This window comes from Phlebotomus argentipes, unplaced genomic scaffold (assembly GCF_947086385.1).
Source record: "Phlebotomus argentipes unplaced genomic scaffold, Phlebotomus argentipes genome assembly contig_33, whole genome shotgun sequence".
Classification (NCBI taxonomy): Eukaryota; Metazoa; Arthropoda; class Insecta; order Diptera; family Psychodidae; genus Phlebotomus; species Phlebotomus argentipes.
In genome coordinates this window covers 765,734-785,843 of record NW_026776167.1, presented here as the reverse complement: position 1 = coordinate 785,843, position 20,110 = coordinate 765,734, and the positions used below count along the sequence as shown (strand labels likewise).

The 20,110-nt window shown below is 36.3% G+C and overlaps 1 protein-coding gene across 4 annotated transcripts; it reads right to left on the bottom strand.

Annotated features, from left to right (window-relative positions):
* Nucleotides 1-268: 268 nt before the first annotated feature.
* Nucleotides 269-20,065, bottom strand: LOC132256964 (moesin/ezrin/radixin homolog 1). 4 transcript variants are annotated; one of them, XM_059753597.1, is made up of 9 exons: nt 19,888-20,065; nt 18,077-18,219; nt 11,069-11,248; nt 7,079-7,198; nt 5,210-5,236; nt 4,442-5,023; nt 2,932-3,504; nt 2,664-2,870; nt 269-2,168 (listed from the first exon to the last, which is right to left on the bottom strand). In XM_059753597.1, exons 2-9 carry the CDS (start codon nt 18,086-18,088, stop codon nt 2,004-2,006), a joined length of 1,866 nt encoding a protein of 621 aa, XP_059609580.1. In that variant the 5' UTR covers nt 18,089-18,219; nt 19,888-20,065; the 3' UTR covers nt 269-2,003. The 4 variants fall into 4 exon arrangements, with proteins under 4 accessions (XP_059609580.1, XP_059609579.1, XP_059609581.1 ...); XM_059753596.1 differs by lacking the exons at nt 18,077-18,219; nt 19,888-20,065 and adding an exon at nt 12,632-12,946; XM_059753598.1 differs by lacking the exons at nt 7,079-7,198; nt 18,077-18,219; nt 19,888-20,065 and adding an exon at nt 12,632-12,946.
* Between the last annotated feature and the right edge of the window lie 45 nt (nt 20,066-20,110).

Here is a 20,110-nt window from a genome sequence, read left to right as displayed (position 1 = left end):
AAGCGTGCTCACAGAGGGCGATGAGGAGGCACAAATTATGAGATATGTAAATAAATCCCAGGTATTTTCATTATTAGAGCTTTTTATTATCTCTGGATCATTGAAGAATTCGCATCAGATCCATGCAGCATATGCTGCACGACAAGTCTGCTCTTCTGCTGTAAATCACCGCCAAAACGATAAGCAAAGGTCTCGAAAAGGTTTGTTATATAATGACTGCAAGAATGAAAGGTACGTGAAAAAATCAGTTTATCTCAAATAAAACTCAAAATTTCTATTCATTTATTTATTTCAATTGTGTAATATGTGTAGTAAAGTAACATAACATCAATTTAAGTAATATTTTCCTTCACTTTGATGTTTATCTTCGCCCCTTTTTTATATTCCTTCGCATAAATTTCTACAAATATTTCTTCCCTCAATCTTAAACCTTACAAAAAAAAGAATCCTCTACAGATTATCATTGTCTATACACAAAGTTTTTTTTATCCTTTATCCTGTTAAAATTTACTATATATACTTAACCCTCAAAAATTGGTATTATTTCGAAAGATGAGTTGTGGATTCAAGCAGTGGTTCTTGAAATATTATCCACTGTGGTTGGAATATGTATGTCGATATTTTATTCACATTGTTCAATGCTATCATGTAAATCTCCTTTTTAGAAAAAGCGTCAAAAATATTGAATGTTGTCGAAAGAAAAAATGTTTTAGCAGAATTTTGTTGGCATGAAACATTGTTCCTCATCCATTTTTTCCTCTCATTTCTCTACTACGTAAAAATGCACAAGATTTTACTTTTTTTTAACTTCCCGTCTGTTGCAGCGTTTGGAATTATCAATATTTTAACTATCAATGACTTAATTACGATATAAAATATAATTGTTTTGAATTCAAATATTCAATTATAATGTTTCACTTCATCTCCACTTAATTTCCTTAAATAGTAATGAAAAATGTATATAATAAAAGTGTGTATAAAAATGTTGATCCTTCTAAAGATTTCCTTCACGTCTTTCGTTTTTATTATTTTTTTTTATTACTTTCAAGGCCACATTTTGATTTGAAATCGTTCCTATTCTTCGATTTTTGGGATTCCTCATTGTTTCATATATTCTCCTTTCTTTTTACGTATGCAAAGATAGAAAAGTCACTGATATCAATCAAGCATGATGATTTTCTCATTTTACCGGTAATGTTATTATTTACACTCTATTTTTTCATCAGTTTTCCTCAACATGATCTTCGGTTTCTTAATACTTTGATACCCTACCTAAAATGTATTTTGACAGCTACCACTAAAAAGCATTTTTAGTACTGTTTTTTCTTCTTCTTTTGTTTCAAATGAACCATGAACTGGGAAAGAAAGTGACTTTACTTAAACTTGTTCACATTTCCACCTTCTTTTCCATTTTCTCTCTCTCTCTCTCACACTCTTCCCTCTTATTATAATGATGCCCAAGAAAAGGCAAAACAGCTCAACAAAGAACATTTCTCGCAATAAACGCTGTTGCAGAAGTTACACAGTCATTTCTCTAAATCAATTCAAATGGCAGAGTAGCAAAAATATATCAATAATTATTCCCCGTCTTTACTTCATTATATCATTTCTCAACTGGTTTTGACTCTACTAGAAAAATATATAATTATATTTATAGTAGTAAATTAATAATTCCTTAAGTAAAAAATTAATAACAATATAAATGTAAATTTCAACTGAATACGTGTGGAAGATACTTTTCATTTGGAAAATTAACAGAGAAATCATTTTCTCCCATGCATCGTTTTTTAGAAAGTCTCTCCATTTCTTAAGAACAAAATATTCAGAAAAAAGACAGTTAAAACTATTTCAAAAACTAGAGAGTACCCTCAAAAGTTACAACGGTATTAGTTTTTAAATGAAAGATTAATAAGTATACTTTAATGGATTCTTTTCTGCCTAACTTTCATGTCTTATAGGCCCCAAAACTTTTTTTCACACCCTCGTACGTCAACGACTCTTTTTTACATGTTTTCAAATTGATCCACTCGACGCTTCGTGTTGCCTTTGCGAATCTCACGCAGAGTCTTGTACTTGTCACGCCCTTGACGAACGTTCTCTCGGTGAATTTTGTCGTTGACAGTTTCTTTCGTCTCGTCGCGAGACTGCGCCAAGTCTTTCTTCAGCGCCTGCAAAAAATGAACATCAAGTTGAATATTTTGAAACATTTACATAAAAAGGATTTTAAAAATTTTAAAGTGATTTTTTTAAGGTTACGAGGCTGTAAAATTTAAATATTATGTGAATTTCCCTAATCTGAAATCGAAAACACGCGTGAAACATGCAACTGAAACATTGCTCTAAGCGAAACATTACTACATTCAATTTTGCTCTAGCTAGAGCAATGTATTTAAAAACTACAACTTTCAAATTGAATGACTTTTGATTATAATTCCGGGGGAAATAACAGCGAAAAGACCACCCCAAAAATCCAAAATAATTCATTCACAAAACTACACGTATTCTAAGTGATTTTCATCATTTCAAGGGCTTTGATAATAATACACGGCACGGACTATGTTAGGCATCGACAATTCGATGGAATTCAACAAAGTGCGGCTTCACATTGAATGAAAATTGTGATGAATCACAGTTCCGACGGACTCTGTATGATATTATCTCACCTTAAGTTGATCATGCAAGCGTTCATTGCGCTCCGCCAGCGTGCGTCTGTCCTCCACTGGATCCTTAATGTGTTCATCGATGTCCAAGTCGCGGGACACGTCTCCATTGCCCTCACCATTCAGCATTTCTTCGTCGTGTTCATCCTCAGCCACGTGGTGATGCTGAGGTGTGGCACTGGCGGCGAGAAGAGCTGCAGCCGCCTCGCTCTGCGTAGTAAACATAGTGATTAGAGATTGATACTTGGCATGGTCAAGAGTCACAACTCACCTGCTTGCGACGCGCCTCCTCAACCTCTTGCTGTAGTCGTTTCGTTTCGGAATCCTTGGCGCTCACTTCCTCTTGAATTCGCTGCACTTCGCGCTGCTTCATCGAGATCTCCTCCTCGAGCTTCGTGCGCTCCGCCGTTTCCATGTTCTTTGCCTCCTCAAGACGGTTCAACATGGCCTGTAGCTCCTGCTGGCGCTTCTCCAGCTCATCCTTGGCCGCTTGAAGTTGTTTCAGCTGCTCCTCGAGGCGTCTGATCATGTTCTGCGCCTCCACTAGACTCGACTGTGATCGCTCCATTTCCTCTTGCATTGAACGTAGGCGATCCTCATATTCCTGCTGCTTCTTCTCGGCTCTCTCGCGTGCTGCTAGCGCCATTTGCAGCTTCTCACGCTCTTGCTGCTTAGCATTCTTTTCCTCACGCGCCTGTGCCTTCATCTGCTGCACATCGATTGTGTCCGGCTTGCGGCGGCGCATGTATAACTCATGGTTGCCCATGCACAGCGCCAGAATGCGTTTGTTAATCCTCACGCGGGGCGCAAAAAACACAAAGTCTGGAGCTTTCTTGTCGATTGGCTGCATTGAGAATACAAAATTAGACTCAAATCCTCATTCTATCTATAAATCGACACATGCAAAAAGTATTAACATACAGAGAATATAATTTAAGAGTTTACTATATATTTTTTTAAGAGTTCATCAAAAATGTTGAAAACTGTTTAAGTCTCCTTTATAGCCAAAGGAACACATTTATTGTAGATTTCTGTGAAAAAAATGACCACAAAATCCGCGGAAATCACAAAAAATTTTAAGTTCAATTCTAGCTTCAATTTACTTTTTTTGTCGAAAAAAAACAAAAAACTGTAGCAAAACAGATAATAAATAGCACAAAAACCAACGTTTTATTGTAGTATAAGAAAAGCATGCAAAAGTAGAAATTAGCGAGTTGAAATATGTTTAATATGAAAAAAAATGTTGGAATTAAACGAAGTTTTGGCATAGAAAATATGATGTTTTTTCTCACAAAATGTTTAGGTTAAATGAGTTACACAAAGTTAGATCCTTCATTGAGAAAAAAAAACTCATTTCTTGACATTTACTACGCTACTAAAATTATTCACGACGGTGTCGTTAGTCTTCAGGCAATTAATCTCTTCCGGGACAATTTCCTGCGATTTGATTTGCCGGGGGGTTGAAAAGCATTGATTCACGTCAGGAAGGCACATCAAAGCCAAGGTGCTAATTTCGAGTTATTTCTGGTACTCTGCTTAACACCTCTTCAGTATGTCTTTTCACGGTCAAGAAAACATGCATGGTCACACACTGTGATGCGAGCGGTTGTCGAGGAAAATACATTGAGTGATGTATTAGATGAGAAAGTTCACGTGAAAAAGTAGAGTGACATTGAGAGAAAGTCCATCATTTTCAGCCTCATTATCGCACAAGCGGAATATTATCAATCATATTTCCGCGGTTTTCATGCAAGAGAGCAAAGAAAAGTATATAGAATTACCTTAATGATGAATTTCCTGTCATTGAACGAGATATTTCGAATTTCTGACCATGGAAAACCAATCTTGGGCGTCAATTTGTCATCCTTTTCATAGATATTGAGTCCCAGTGCATCGACGCCCAGCCACAATTCTGTTCCTTTCTTGTTACGGATCTCAAAGTAGTTCACGCCGTACATCTCGAGATCCTGGGCAATCTTAAGATACTCCATCATGGCGTCCTCGCGCAGCATTCCACGGTGCTCCTGCCACCACGTCATGATGCTCTTCTCCCACTCATCTTTGGACATCTTGTGCTGATCAATGACACGCTGTGGCAAGAGACGGTCGTTGGACAGGAAGCCAGACGAGTGATTGGACTTGTTGAAGTCTCCATGGCGCGCCTGGACGGCGTATGAGGCGAGCAAGACCGACGTTTCTGGCGGACAGTAGATCTCATCACAGAGGATTGAATTTTTCACTTGCAGATAGAATAGACGCAGCGTGATGTCCTGAATCAATTCCTCCGCAACGTCTTCTGGGTAGAATTTGGCCCGGAACTTGAACTGTAGTGGATTCTCCTTCTTTACATCCTGATTCATCACCTGCCGAGTGAGAAAGAGAGAAAAGTTCTGTGAGAAATCTGTCATACAAATTACGTCAATAAAGGTGACATGTTGTTTTATTAGGAGAAAAGAAATAAAAAAAATCTCTCAAAAACCAACTACTTAACGGTCATTCCACTTTTCTTCTCTCCTAAAATTAATAACATTATATATTTCATACATTACCCAATGCGAAAGAGACATAGACCCTGGCTAAGTCCAAGTACATGAAAGCATGTATAGAAGAAATTCGACAAAGAAAAATGCTTAATATGTATATCGTTATAGTATAAGAAAATTTGCTAAATGCACCATTGCGATTTTTCTGGGATTTTCTCCCACCACTTTGCAAACTTCCTATCATTAATTTACAGTTTTTAAACACCGTAAAATAGCCTTTTTGCCTCTCTCCGTCTCGATAAATCTCTCACCTTTGCAAAGTGAAATCTTATTGTGATTTAATTTTCGGTATTGGATGGATATTTAATTTAAACTTCATACGCATCACTCTCTTTTCCGATAATTAAATTCACTTGTACGTGGAATTCCTATCGCTTTACGTTTCAGCTTCTTATCATCGAGAATCAAAGGTAATGCATGCGAAACCAAGGAGAGGATATTTTTGCCATGGTGTACATATATTACTAATTCTAATTCTTTCCTTTTCATTAATCCTTTTGCCTTTGTATCCCATCGTGGATATTACTAGTAGTCTAACTACTTTTTGACATTTTTGACTCTCTGACATCATTTGACTTTTCTCTGTATTCTGGGAGTCATTTAAACCACACTCTGTAATTTTAGCCAATAAACAAATTATGATGTACACATGTTCTTCCAGTGACATCACCCTTGAATATCATTGCCAACAGAATGAAACCCAATTTATACCGTAAAAGCATGACAAAAACGATATATATATATATATATATATACATATCGAGGCTACAAAGAGACATACGACAGATAGTAGAATAATTAGATTTACGACAAAACGACGAGCTCGTGTGACAATTAACGCTTTTTAAAGAATAGATGGAAGATCAGTGGAAAATCATGGGCAATGTATCGATATCCGCAATATTGCTCGTGTTATGTAAGATATTTTTTGGACTCAATGTTGTCACTGAGTGGTGAGGATAAAACTTTGGTGAATAATTATCATATGAGTGGTAATAAAGCAGATCGTGCACAGAACCATTGTAAAATTGTCATGAGAAATCAATCAAGTGGCTATTCTATTGTGGTGTGTTTTTATTTGCATAAAGAGATTGTGGAAAAGTAATGAAAATTATATTGATGCACTTTAATTATATGCATTTCATGCGATTCTCTCTCCCTCTCTCTCTCTCTCTTTCTCTATTTCTGTCTGCTGATTCAGCAAATGAGATAAGTTTGTGTGATTACAGAAATTATATCATAATACTAAAAATAAACTCAATTGTATGAGTTTTAATAATTTTAACGACCATCTGTTTGAATATCCAATAACAAACAACAGATTTTGCAATTTCTAACCATATCCATCAATTTCCTCAATAAAAGAAAAACATTCCTTGTTTATATTACTAATAAATGGCACAGAGAATTAAATCACATTTTCAATAATGCCTAATGTATGATCTTTTGCCAACACTTTCATATGGCTTATAATAGAGATTTTCATGGGAGAGAATGCGAGATATTGTGTGTGCACCACTTGTATAATTATCACAAGTGTGAGGTGATTATGACGCATGAAGATCTTGAAACTCTTTCTCTCTGGATTACGTGAAAATGAGAATTATTATCATCAAGAGCCAAGATGAACAGGAAATTTTAGAGAAACATCTCTCAAGTGATAATTTTCAGTCATCTCTCCAACAATCACATGAGACGCGATGATGTGAAGGAACATAACATTAGCAGAGTTTTTTGGTGCCAGAAAAAGAAAGACACACACACTCACTTGCAATTGAGAGTGAGAAAAAACTAGCTTTATTACATAATAAATCTCAGCAATCCCTCAATAGTCAGCAATTTAAGATTGCATCAAAGCCCTTCGATTAATCTTACCAAATCCTCCTCTTCCTCATCGTCATCCTTGTCGCTCTTCACACCACCCAACAACCTCTTTCTCATCAGCATGGTCAATTTTTTAATCCTCTTCACTTGCTTGCAAATCAAATTTTCTGGCTAACCACAGTCAAAGTGTGTTTTTACCACATTTATTTCACACACACCATTTGATTTTGCATAACAAGTCCGCGGGAATATATTTTCCGCAGTTGTTTGCCGAAAAGAGATGATGGTAAACCAACCATAAATTTTATTTGTCATTAGACATTAAAAATCGTGTTGTATCAGTTGATTTTTTTTGTGAGAATCGATGAGCGAATGAGAGAGAGTCAGAATGAGGGTCGATGGAGAAAAAAAGGCAGCATGCAAAAATAGAAAATTATGTAATAACAAATGAATAACATATTATAGTGTCTCTCTCATAACATCACACCGTCTCAGTCACACAAACTACACTGTATTACAAATGAAAAAGATGAAAAAATCAGGAAACTGCAAATTTACTCCCAACAATTTTCCACCATTTCGCTTCTTTGCAGTACCACAAACTATTACATATGCGGCATAAGCATCATTGGAGATCTCAGCATTTGTCTCCGTGTAGGAAAAAAATCTTTAAAGTCAAATTGCAAGTGAGGAGAATAAGCAAATCACTACGAATTATACTTGTAAAACAAACAAATGTAGTCAGCCTTTAGCATGCTTGGGTCAGGGAAAATTCTTCTTTTCTAACCATTTTCATATGAATCATTGTAAACATGAGACACAGACTGTGTATTTTTGCATTTTTTCTCATACACAATTATTTTTCTTATGTTCGCGTCTCTGTATTTTTTTTTTTCTTTTTTGTCTATCGAGCTACTGGTTTTTTCTATACTGCACTTCTTCCTTCTCTTATAGTCAATCATGTCTAATATTTCACACAGGTGTATTGAGAGATCCATCATTAAAAAATTCTTTAAATCCTTTGAAAAAGAGGAAAGTGGTCTGATCTTTAAGATAGGATCAAAATAGGATAGTTTTAAATTTTCCTATCTGTCTAAAATTTTTTTACTGTGAAGCCTTATAATAAATTCATACGGTAAATGAATGCATTTTCAACAAACCCTTTGAAAATCACCGCATTTTAGTATTCAATATTTCACTGAAATGCCGCATTTGTGTAAAGCCCGGAGAAAAATGTATTGAGCAACAATTTGGAACGAGGTTGGTGAATTTAATATTAAATGTATCGTGTATAATATTATCATTGAAACAATTAAAAGCAAAATGAATAGACCACTTTGACACTATTTTGAACCAATTGCTAATGAGAGCGGAAAATTTCTATAAATTTATCATTTCTCTTTTTTTCGGGGAGAAGATTTTTAGCTTTTCCAATTTTATTTGGAAATTTTCACATAGATGAAACACTTTAATATTTCCTATCTGTTCACTAGCAGAATCTCTTCATCATCAGATTACACACAATTTCACACTTTTACAATATATCTTTTATGTGTGTACTTTTTCCTCTCGCTCTCCTCTATCTCGTGACGGCGCTAAGACTCCATGAAATAGAGGCAAAGTATATAATTTTTCATTATATAATCTTCCCAACATCATTCATCTGTATCTCTTCATCTCTTTCTATTTACGCAGTGACTCTGCATTGAAGCCACAACTCTTAATAATGATGATGATGACACGGCAAACATAGACAGCGGATTCAGGTGAATTTTCAAGGGCTACATTGTATAGATATTTATCTAAAAGCCACAGAACACAGAGAGAAATATATAATATTCATCACTTCATATTAAAGTCGATGAGGAAAAACCATTCATTGGGGCTTTTTCGCCACCCGGAACAACGTACCACATCAATCGACAATCACCGAACGGAGAAAAAGCTGCAATTAGCAAAGATGGTGAAGTCAACAAAAACGTCCGCCTTTTAGAAACACATTTATATACGAATGTTTTATGATTATTATTGATTTTCTATCACAAGTGTTTCTCGCCATATTCCTCAAAATCAAACCTATAAGTCTTATCAAAGTCATGCCATAACTATTCAAGAGATATAATTAAAAAAATGGTATTAGTTATTTCGCATTGCGTGAACTTTCATGTGTGCGCTCTTATCATGGCAGAAAGGTGACAAAAAAGAGACACATTATCGCAATAATTCAACAATATGTCTTATCAAATTGTTCTTTTTTCTCTTCCCTCGCAATATACGAAATTCCTTTCAGCAAAATCACACTGAAAGCAATTTAGAGGCATGAAAAAATAGCGCGACACAGAAGAATTAAGTATAGTGTAAATAAGGCACGTACAAAAGCACCATTCTTTTGCATAATCTTCCCATTCTCTTCATCCCCAGCGTTCATGTCTAGAAACATTATCTTTTCGAGTTCTCAGCAGAGAAAAACACACTCAGCAAGCAAAAAACTCCTTCTTATGAACATTCCAGAAGAACAGAGAAAATTAGTAATCTTGAATTTTACGATTCTCTTCGCAGAAATTAGAGAATATTATTAAATATTTGTCAAGTGACTAATTCACTCATCCTCACTGGTATTAAGCAGAAGAAAAAAATAGAGTAGAAAATATTAATTGAATAAAGTTTCCATGTGACCCAATTTCCATTCCCACTCAGCATTTTGAATAGATGTTACGAAGAAACATGGATGATGGTTCCCGCATTTGTCATCTTTCCAAACAGTTCCCCTCATTTTTCCCGCCTCATCTTATCCAGTAATTAAACATTACTCATTACACATAGAGCTGAATCAAAAATTGGACAGCCAGAAGATTTTTTTCCACTTTGCACAATTACAAGTAAACTTGCTCATACTACAAATAGGCACCAGAAAAACTCTGACGAGATGATAAGCAGTCTTTGCTTGTACTCAACATTTCCTTGGCAACATTTTATCTTAGATTGCCTTAATTAAGTAATACTAACGCCCCAAAAATACTACCAAAATTGTCAATACGCACAAATTATCACTATAATATAGAGATTTTCTCCCACAACACATGGTGAGTTATGCCAATGATATATAAGAAAAAAACTCCTTTAAAATTCCAATTTGTGATTTGCAGCCAATGTGTGGTAACCATTACATTATATACCCTAAAAATCATGCGAAAAGTAGTTTCATCACAAAAAATCCAACAAAAGAGGAAAAGTTCCCCGTGGAATTTTCACACGAGTGAGAAAGATTATTTGATATGAAGCTAATATAATTCTGGACTAAAATGCACTCTTGAATTCACTGTATAATTTAATTCACACACATGCGCTGAAGGCACGTGTTGCAAATCTTTACCTTTTCATTCAATTTTTCACTAACAATTTCTTGGCTCAAATATCAAATTTCATCGTTCTTCGCCTTTTCGTCAATATTATTAGATAAGGAAAATAAATTCGTGATTTCTTGTTAGATTAAAACTAATTTACAACTTATATACCGCAGCAAAGTCAACTACAAAGCGTGATTTTATATTTGTCACTTGAAGTCAGCGTTTTAATTGTAAGTAAAAAGAAAAGAGGCAGACGAGAGACCGACTGGGATACGAAATGGAGAGAAGTAAAAATGTGCACTAGAGCAATGCCTTTTTATATTCATGGTCGTATTTTATGCACGTTTTATATAATAGAAAATTGAGGACCCACGGTCTCATGCATCACACGTCGCTGATGTTTAACTTTCAATTATTCGTGATTTTAATAAGGTTGACATTTATTTTTCCCCGGTTTTATTACCATTTTCTGTATGTGATGATTGTTCAATTGTCAATTATTGTAATTTTAACCCTCATTGAAGTGGCCTTTTAGAGATAAATCTAAGTTTCTCTCTCTAGCTTACAAGTATGATCATTTTCATAAGAATTTCTGCTCTCTAGCAAATCCACACAAACACTCAATCAAGCCATTTTCTCATGGAAAATTGTAATCACTTTTCGACACATGGAAGCAAAGTGAGATAAATCTTACCTTTTTATACAGTTTAATCCATGTGAGATCACCTTTGGAGTCTGTATACTGAAGCCCAAAGAACCAGACCTCACGTAATCCAATTGTCTTGACCACTTGATCGAACAATTGCTTGCCGGTGGTCGTTTGCTGAATTGCAAACTCCAACTCGGCATCCATCGTGGTAACACGTACATTTACCTATTGGGGAAGAGAAAGAAAGAAAAGAGATTAGAAACAAGACGAGGAAAAAATCAATTATTCGTTTAGACATGCATTAGGCCTTCTCCGTAGGAAAAGTAAAGAGCAATTTGATGTGTATACACTTGAGTGTGTAGCACAAATTTCTCTTCATCATCAATAGAGGCGAGATAGGCTTTTTTCGCCTCTTTTCTCCACTTTTCTTCCGAACTCATAGTCATATGGATTTGCACGCACACACAGCCCAACAAACTAGTGGAATCAACTGAAAAATAACCGATTTTTACATAAAGAACACCAAGCCGTTATGAATTGCAATTTTATCGGAGGGAGCGGAAGAAGTAGTCAGATTCACTGCCACACTCTGGCTTATTTGTACAGAGAATTATGCGAGTCTGTCCTACATAATATGCGGACGAACAAAGAAAGTTAAAACTGACAATGCTTGTGCACATATGTGCTGATTTTATTTTCAGTTGGTACTTAAGCCAATTAAGGGACACCTTTTTGAACCGCGTTCTCTTTTCACTTAAAGTTTCAAGAACAATTTCCGTCTGTCCAATACTGGAAGTTTAAGATAACCAATTTTAAGAGTGTAATTTGTTGCAATTGGAATTAAATTATTAAAGCGTTTACTTTTCCCTTTTTTAAACATTTTAATTTACGCGCTATCAATAAGACACATGATCACAAATTTTAAAGCAAAATTGACAAGATTACTGCTTTTTAACGGGGAAAAAAAAAAAATCAAATACTCAGTTGTTTTCCCTTTCCTAATAAAAATTATCACTGAAACATTTCGCAAGTTACAAATATAGTCAAGCCCTATTCTATGCCTCGTTTTCTCTCAGTGAAGGAATAAAGATAAAAAAGTGAAAGGAAGACGCCTCCAAACGCGAACGTTACAAATTTAAAAAAAAACGCACTGCTGGGCTTCTCTTTTCTGGCCATTCGCTATATGCTGCCATGGACATATTTTTCTGCGTTGAAAACAATTTTTTATCTTCACCACGACACAAATTGGCTGAAAAAGTCTCATTCTTCAACATGTGTGTGTCGTTCCATGGCGAAAAAAGAAGCTACAGCTCTTCTCATTTGAAATGCTAGTTGAAAAAAATGCTTTTTTTCAAGTTCTTCTCCCTTTTGTTAAAAAAATTCATGAAATTTCTTCAGTCAGAGAGGCCAAAAGACCAAAAGTGATAATTTTTCCACTATGAATATAATTTCTCAACACACAGCACCAACCGAAATTTCTCTTGACGAGCATAAAGCATACTCAATAATTGACCAAGCATAATGAGAAGAAATTGAGGTCTTTTTGTCAGAAGAAGCAAACATAAAACACACACACATATCACAAATTGCGGGGAAGATTTAACTGACCATTTTTCCTCCGGCAACCATTTTAATTGTTCTTCTTGAATCACTCTCTCACACGAAGACACACTTTCCGCCTCAAAAGATTATATATTTGAGAATAAATCTCATAAATTGCGGATTTCAGTAACACACAGAAGACTCCAGAGATTCCACAAAATCCACTAAAACACTGGAATTAATGAAACTCAGGCTGATATTTGTCCTGATGCTAATGCAGCCATACACTGTATCTCCCCAAGTACAACTTTCTTGCCACCAACATAAAACAATACAACCGCCGCAATATCCAATTCCCAACTGAACACATTCAATTTGTTCAAACTCTTCCAACCAACGGTCATATTCGTTGATTGCGTCACGACTCGACCGGGAATACATAAAATCGCGCTTTATTTACTAGTTCCCCGCACAAACACACAAGCGTCAACATTCAAGGCATGAGCGAGAGACCACTTCACACGATTGTTCTGTCTCTTCCTCTCTGCGAACACACACCCAAGTATTTCATTACAATACCCCCTCCCGACGCTGCCTCTAAGCACTATTTTATGGTCCAGAGATGTTGGGAAATAGAAAGAGACTTCTCCTCTCCTCAAACACTGATAAAGAAAGCAATTTCCATTGCGAAAAAAAACACGCCGCCAGTGAATAGAAGCACTAAAACCGCGAAACCATCATAGGCTTTGGCATATAGAGAGAGAACATACACCGCTCACCGTGCGTTTCGCTCTCTCATTCAAACTCATCGCCAGAGAGACCTTAAAACCGAAATTCCATGTGAGACAGGCGAACCAGGTAAAACGGAACTTGCGGCATTCACCGCATTCACATACATAAGCATTTCATGCCGAGGAGATTCAGACTCTCTTTTGAAATGCACACCACGCCGAGTCCGCCTCAATGTGCGTTTTTCGATGCATATTTAGAGATCTCAGTGGTGAAAACCATGAGGCTATTTTTTGACAAGCCAGTTAGCTTCATTGTTGACGCGTCAACAAGCACGTGACATCGAAATCCAACTAGATTAAAGATTAAGGGGTAATCTCAGCGATATTCGTTTCAATTTTCATGCTCAACCTCGAGAAAACACCACAAAATAGAGAGATAAATTTAATTTTGAAAATAATTTAAACTTTGACGTTTACTAAGTTTAAAGAGTAATTATCCAGCATTTGAGTAACCTGTTAAAATAACAATTATTATTTCGTATAATTTTGAACTCAGGAAGAAAATTTGTCACTTCTATTGTAATTCATGAATGGAGCATCAAGAATAAGAGTAGCCATGAATGGATTTTGTTGAGATGACTTATTTTTGTCATTTTACATCTCATATATTTCTTCTAAAGAATCAAGCGCAGTAAAATCTAAAGATAAAGATTACATTGCAATCTGTGTCATGAATTTATAAAGATCCATCACTTAAACAAATCCCTCACACAATTCCATCAAGATCAAACTTTACACAGTGCTAAAAATTGATCAACAGAAAAATCACCTTCACCTGAAATGGAGAGAAAGAGAAGTCAAGACTGTCAAGTGAGCTTTTTTCTCATCTCCCCATGACACAATCTCTCTTTCTCCCTCTATCTCATATACAGAAATTACGTGAAAGGCAAGGAAAAACACACATTTGAGAAGCAATAAACTCCACCATCTTTGCCGTTTCGATCATCAGTCAAAGACAGTGTTGCTGGGGAGAGAGGAAAAAAATAAGGTGTGAGTTGATGTATAAAATTGTGAATCACACCTCTATTGCTTCATGTTAATGCCCACATTCAATACACATCTCTAGACTAAAGCGATGGAGAATAATTGAGAGAAGACACTTCAATTCAATTGGATGATTTGCACACCAACGTGCAGGTGAATTTGCGCCATCACAAATACAAACACTCAAGGGTATTGGATTAATCATCGTTTGTGCTGTTGCTAAATTAAATCATTCAATGATTCTCAATTGCAACTCTTCTTTTTTTCTTACCCATTCTTTTACACCTTTTATTGGCTCTCTTTGGAGGCGCAACAATTTCGTTTACACTCAAGGTTGGTACGCATGTCGTGGGGTCATACTTGAATTGAGTCAGTGGGTGAAAAATAAAAAAGCCCATAAATCATTTGTGAGAGCCGCGAAGTGGGTAACGGGGTGAAATTATGCACCCTTCCTCTTCCTAATACAGAAATCGAACACGCAACATCTTTAGAACGAATCTATAAATACATGTCATTCATTTTTAGATTGTAGGGCCATTTCGGTATTGATCTAACTGGAAGTTAAAACGTCGGTTTGAAAATGGACTGTGCTCTCCCATTGTCTCACCATCGAATGAATATATTCAATTATACTTGATATCCTTCATTAATATCTCAGCGGAAGATCAAGGATAAAATGAGTGAGATTGAATAGAGCGTGAAACCTTGAAACACTCCGTCAAGGAGAAACATTCTTTGCCGATAGCAACGCTGCCCAAAACTAATCTCATATCAGACATGTTCATTCGCTTCTTTTGAACTTTTATTGCAACTCCAAATCGCACGAAAGAGCTTCTCTATCTTTTCATACATTTTTTTTGTATACTGTGTATGATATATTGTGTTGTGGTGAAGAAAAGTTACCAGTGGTGTATCGTGGATTCTTTTGAGACTGCATATGATTTTTTAAATCATCAATCGAATAACAGAATATGTCAAAAGATTTTGCCAAATAAACTGAATGTAAAGAAAACTGGTAGGCATAAAAACATGCTATAGCTAAACACGGTCAGAAATCCAATGAGTATCCATCTTTATTGCCTTTTCTCCTTGATTGCGCACCTGACAATATAAAAAAATTATTCTGTGATCAAAAACTACACATCACAGTGATTATAATTGCATAAAATGAAGAGAACGACATCCAAGATTATTTGCCTTCGTCCGAGGAGAAATGCGATAAAGAATATTTCAATCTGACTAGATTGTGTTGGTTGATTTCAATGTATGAAATCAAAACCACTTTAGTTTAATCTAAATTATCTTCAGCGTCTCTCCCACTCTTTGGTTCTCGCATATCAACACGGAGAAAACTGCAGAAATTATGATTTACTGCTTCACTTAACTCCCTCTCGGCCAATGTGAAGAAAAAGACTGTCCAATTTTCTCTCGTCCGCTCACAATTTCTCATTCAATATAAACGTACACACAGACATCTGTCTCGGATATTCTGTAGAATATTTTTCTCGACATATTATTATTTTTATTATTTATTAAATATACATCAGGCTCTTTTTCAATATAAACAATCCCTGTTGCAGGGATGTTTACCGAGCTAAACAAATCCCGAAATTCCTATTCACGTTGGTTTTATTTTATTCTCGAATTTATTTTAATCCGTGTGACTTTTCTATGCAAATATTCTTCGGTCCACCGCTTCGGCCGGTTACAGCTAAAATCTAACCCATTTTGTACCAGTTGCTTGTGAAAATTCAAAGAGAGAATTTGGGTATCAATTGGTATTGGCGATTGAGAAAAGTGAATTGAAAATGTGCTTGGAATCGCATCATTCCCGAATTGAAATTCATGTTGGTTTGGATTTATTTTAGATCCCTAGTTTATTTTAATTCCGTCTCAACATAAATAACTCTATTCGACATGGTAGCAAATGAGAGAAGGACGAGAGAAAGAACAAGAGAGGGAGACAGAAGGTGAGAATTTTTAATTTAAATAATATTTGCTTATATATTGAGAAGAGATACAAGAGTACTGGGTGAAAGTTTCCGAGACTCTGCAAGCAATCAACAGGTGGTTGAAGGTAAAAACACCAATGAACGAGATTTCTCAAATAGTTTCATAGTTATTTTCATTGGGTTTCTTCTACTTCTTCTGAACATACTTCTTCTCCTTCTCTCTTAACTTCTTCGCACTCATTCCACATACATTTGATATGAGAATTCTAACCATAACCATAAGTATATCCGATAACTATGCATTTTCTAATGCAATATCCACCTTCAGGTTGAAATTCAAACTGGTTTTCCTCTCCCATTTTCCTCTTCAACTCTTTCACCATGACTCGAGATCCATTCAAAAAGTCTCGGGCCGAACAAGTGAGCTTACAGTCAGTAGTACAAAATTGCAATATGTGCAAATTGTAATTTTTATCTCTCCATCTCTGTCACTTCCTCTGGAGAAAAAGCTTACACTTCACTTGTGTCTCCAATTTCATGACAAAAATCCCCAGCTATAAAACATTCTTTCATATAGCAGAGCTGAGGGTGATTCCATTTCTAAAATTAGCTACAAATGCGAATCAGAGTGTCTCTTCGATCATCAATTGAGTCAAGCAATGAAAGACCGAAAAAATTTCAGTAATCTAATCTTGCACAATTGTAAAAAAAAACCATGCGGTGTATTAAATAATTTAGCGCCTTTTTCGTATCTATCAAAGGCATCTTAGTGGAAAATAGCCAGCAAATGGCTTCTTCCTGCAAATGCCGTACTCGAAAGTCATTCGACAATTATTATTTGTTTTGCTCTTTGTTGGCCATTTTCACGCTTTTCACTCTACAACTCTATTTAGCAAGAAAATTACGTCTTTAACTCAAGTGAGATTTGGTCAAGTTCGAACTTGTGATTAATTTACAATTATAGAATACATATAACTCAATGAAGAGTCAATAAATCACTGCTATTAAGTACATTGCTTTTGCGAAATTCCGTAGAAAATAGCTGCGAAAAGTGACCAATTGGTGACATTTGCACTTTGTGAGTTGTCTCTCGACCATATTTTGTCCCCGTGAATCGCGTAAAAACTTATCAAAAAAACCAATTTCCTTTACGTAATCGATTAACAATGAAAAGAATTGGGAGAGGCAGAGAAGAGTGCGAGAGAGAAATATTACATTTGGTGGCTGTTATCAAGGTTGAATTACTGGCCCACAATTGTAATAATACAAATCGTATACAATCGAATGAAAGGTTTTTGCGGTGCAAAGAGCCAAGAAGAGTGACAATTTGATTTGACAAAAAGTGTATCATCGTGTCATTTTTGGCTGTTCTGTGGCATTTTCAGTGCTGGAAAATCCAGCCCATCCCCAGAAAACCAATTCATTCTTCAGACTAATTGGCCGATATTGCTTTGCACGGCAAAATTGCCGTGTTTTTCTACTTCACATGTGGTCTATTTTGATAAAACATGCCCCAACATTGGAGATATCACAGCGTGTGTGTGCGACACTCTTATCAAGAAGAATGTCTTCGTCGTGGCCTTTTGTATTAACAAGAATTCACCCACAATTTTTCCTCTTATCTGTGGAAAATACACAAACGTTTCCTTTTCCAATAGGGATACTTTTTTAATCACTGTGAGAGACACACAGTCAAGTTAAACCCACTCGACGATGTCTCAGACATCAAACAGGTGGATTCTTCCAAGTAAATATTGAAATATAAATTCTCCAAAAATACTCACAGATTTCGGCATCTTTGCAGCTCTTTTTCTCCCTGTTTTCACTTCTTGTTCTTCTGGCGCGAATTCCTATTTCTCGCTTCTTTTGCTCGTCTTTTTTTTCTTGTGTCACACAAAACCCACACTCTGTGAGAAGCAATCTCTATCTGTAAAAAAGCAGTGAGAAAAAGAGAAGAAACGATATAATGACAAAAAAGTATAAATAGATTTGATGCAAGTGATTTTTTTCGTTTTGTTAATTGTACATTAATGATGCGATCACAACGCAAAAAAAGAAGCAACCTCAAAATGGATGGCTATTTTTGCGAAAAATTGTGGAGACTCTCTTTGTCCAATTTTGCAGACAACGACTGCGTAAATTTTTCATTTACAGTTTGCACATTGAGACGCATTTTTATGCTAAGAATCAATCATGAAGATATGCAGAAATGTATTATCATTGGCGTTTTTAGACGTCCGACCTTAACCGTATATCCTTCAATATTGGCATTTCTTTGTGGAATTCGTGATGATTCAAGAAAATGATGAGATCAGAACAAAATGATAGCTGTGACGCAGACGATAGTCTTATTCGCTTATCAATCAATTTATGTATTAATAGTAGAAAGGTTTTTCTGGCCACCGTGGCCAGATTTGAACCTTACTTAAGCCTCACTGTATGCGCCGTGTTCAATGTACTGATAATTGTTTTGAGATATGTGTAGACAATTGAAATGATACAATACCAAAAAGTTGTAAAAAGTTTATTTTTAATCCCTAATAAATTTTAAAATGAAACGTTGATGCTCTTTCTATCTTATATCTTTTTAGTGTTAAGTAAGCTTATAAACGCGTAACTCATTATCAAAATGATTCTTTGGTCTTTGGGGGTCTTCTGGACGTTTTTGCTATTTCGTCAAAATGAAAAGCAAATGGAAAAGCACTGGACAAGGTATTAGAAGAGCTTTTAGGCAGGAGATTGTGTCATGAGATTTTGCTGGTTATCAGACTCATTGCCATGAGTTCGATGGGCATTTTCACGTATTTATGTGACGAGTGTCTGCAGAATCTCTTTGATCACTCACGGGCGAATCGTATAAACACATGAACGGAATATTAGTCATTTGATGAATAAATTTTAGACAAAATCTGTAGATTGAATAAATTACTGGACGAGAAGGTGACTTTAATTATCATTGCGCCGCGAGATTGAGCGCTGAATTATTAATTCCTGGAAAGGAGTGTAAAATCACTTTTTTCAGTGATTTAGAGATCTTCGTTCTGTCACCATTTCAGTGCAATCGATGACGTTCGCACGTTTTCTCCGGCCATCTATTATTCGTTTGTTTGAAAGTGGGTGGAGCACCCAAAACTAGCCGGGGTGCTGTCAATAAGGGCGCCTTTCGACGGACTGGCGTGCACCAGGTCAGGGATTTTCCGTCTCGTGGCGCCCCGGAAATGTCCGGAAAGAGAAAAATTCCTCCGGATGACGCGCCGAGAAGACCATTTTGCTCGCTGTCTCGCTCTCGTGCGCTGTTGCGCAATGGTTGGCAAAGCGAGATGCACTGAGATTACTCTGCGATTTCCTTCCCCGTGATTTAACCACTCACACTCACTCACGCGCCTTCTCGCAGTGAAAATGACTGCTTTCCATGGGCCGCAGGTGGGAAAGCAACACGGTAGCAAGGAAAATGGGTGTAATGTGACTCATCCGCTGCCTTGTCGGCATTTTCATCCACCTCACTGACCTATTTAGGGGATATTTGCCCACTTTTCGCGGTGGATGACGATGCGACTGAGAAAAGTGCATTGCACGCAATTTTCACACATCTTACCTGCTGAAACGACCCACGGTGGGCGAATCACGGTGACACACGCGAAGGAAACTAAAAAAAAGAATGGGGAAAACTAAGAAAAATGTAGCTTTTTCACCAACTTGAACACCTCTCGTGTGCGAGAAAAACTTTTTCGGGGAAGACAAAATGTCACTGACCGCGACATCTGCGAGTGAGCATCGAACCATTTTTTTCGGGGTGCCGCATGAGAATTTTCGAAGGG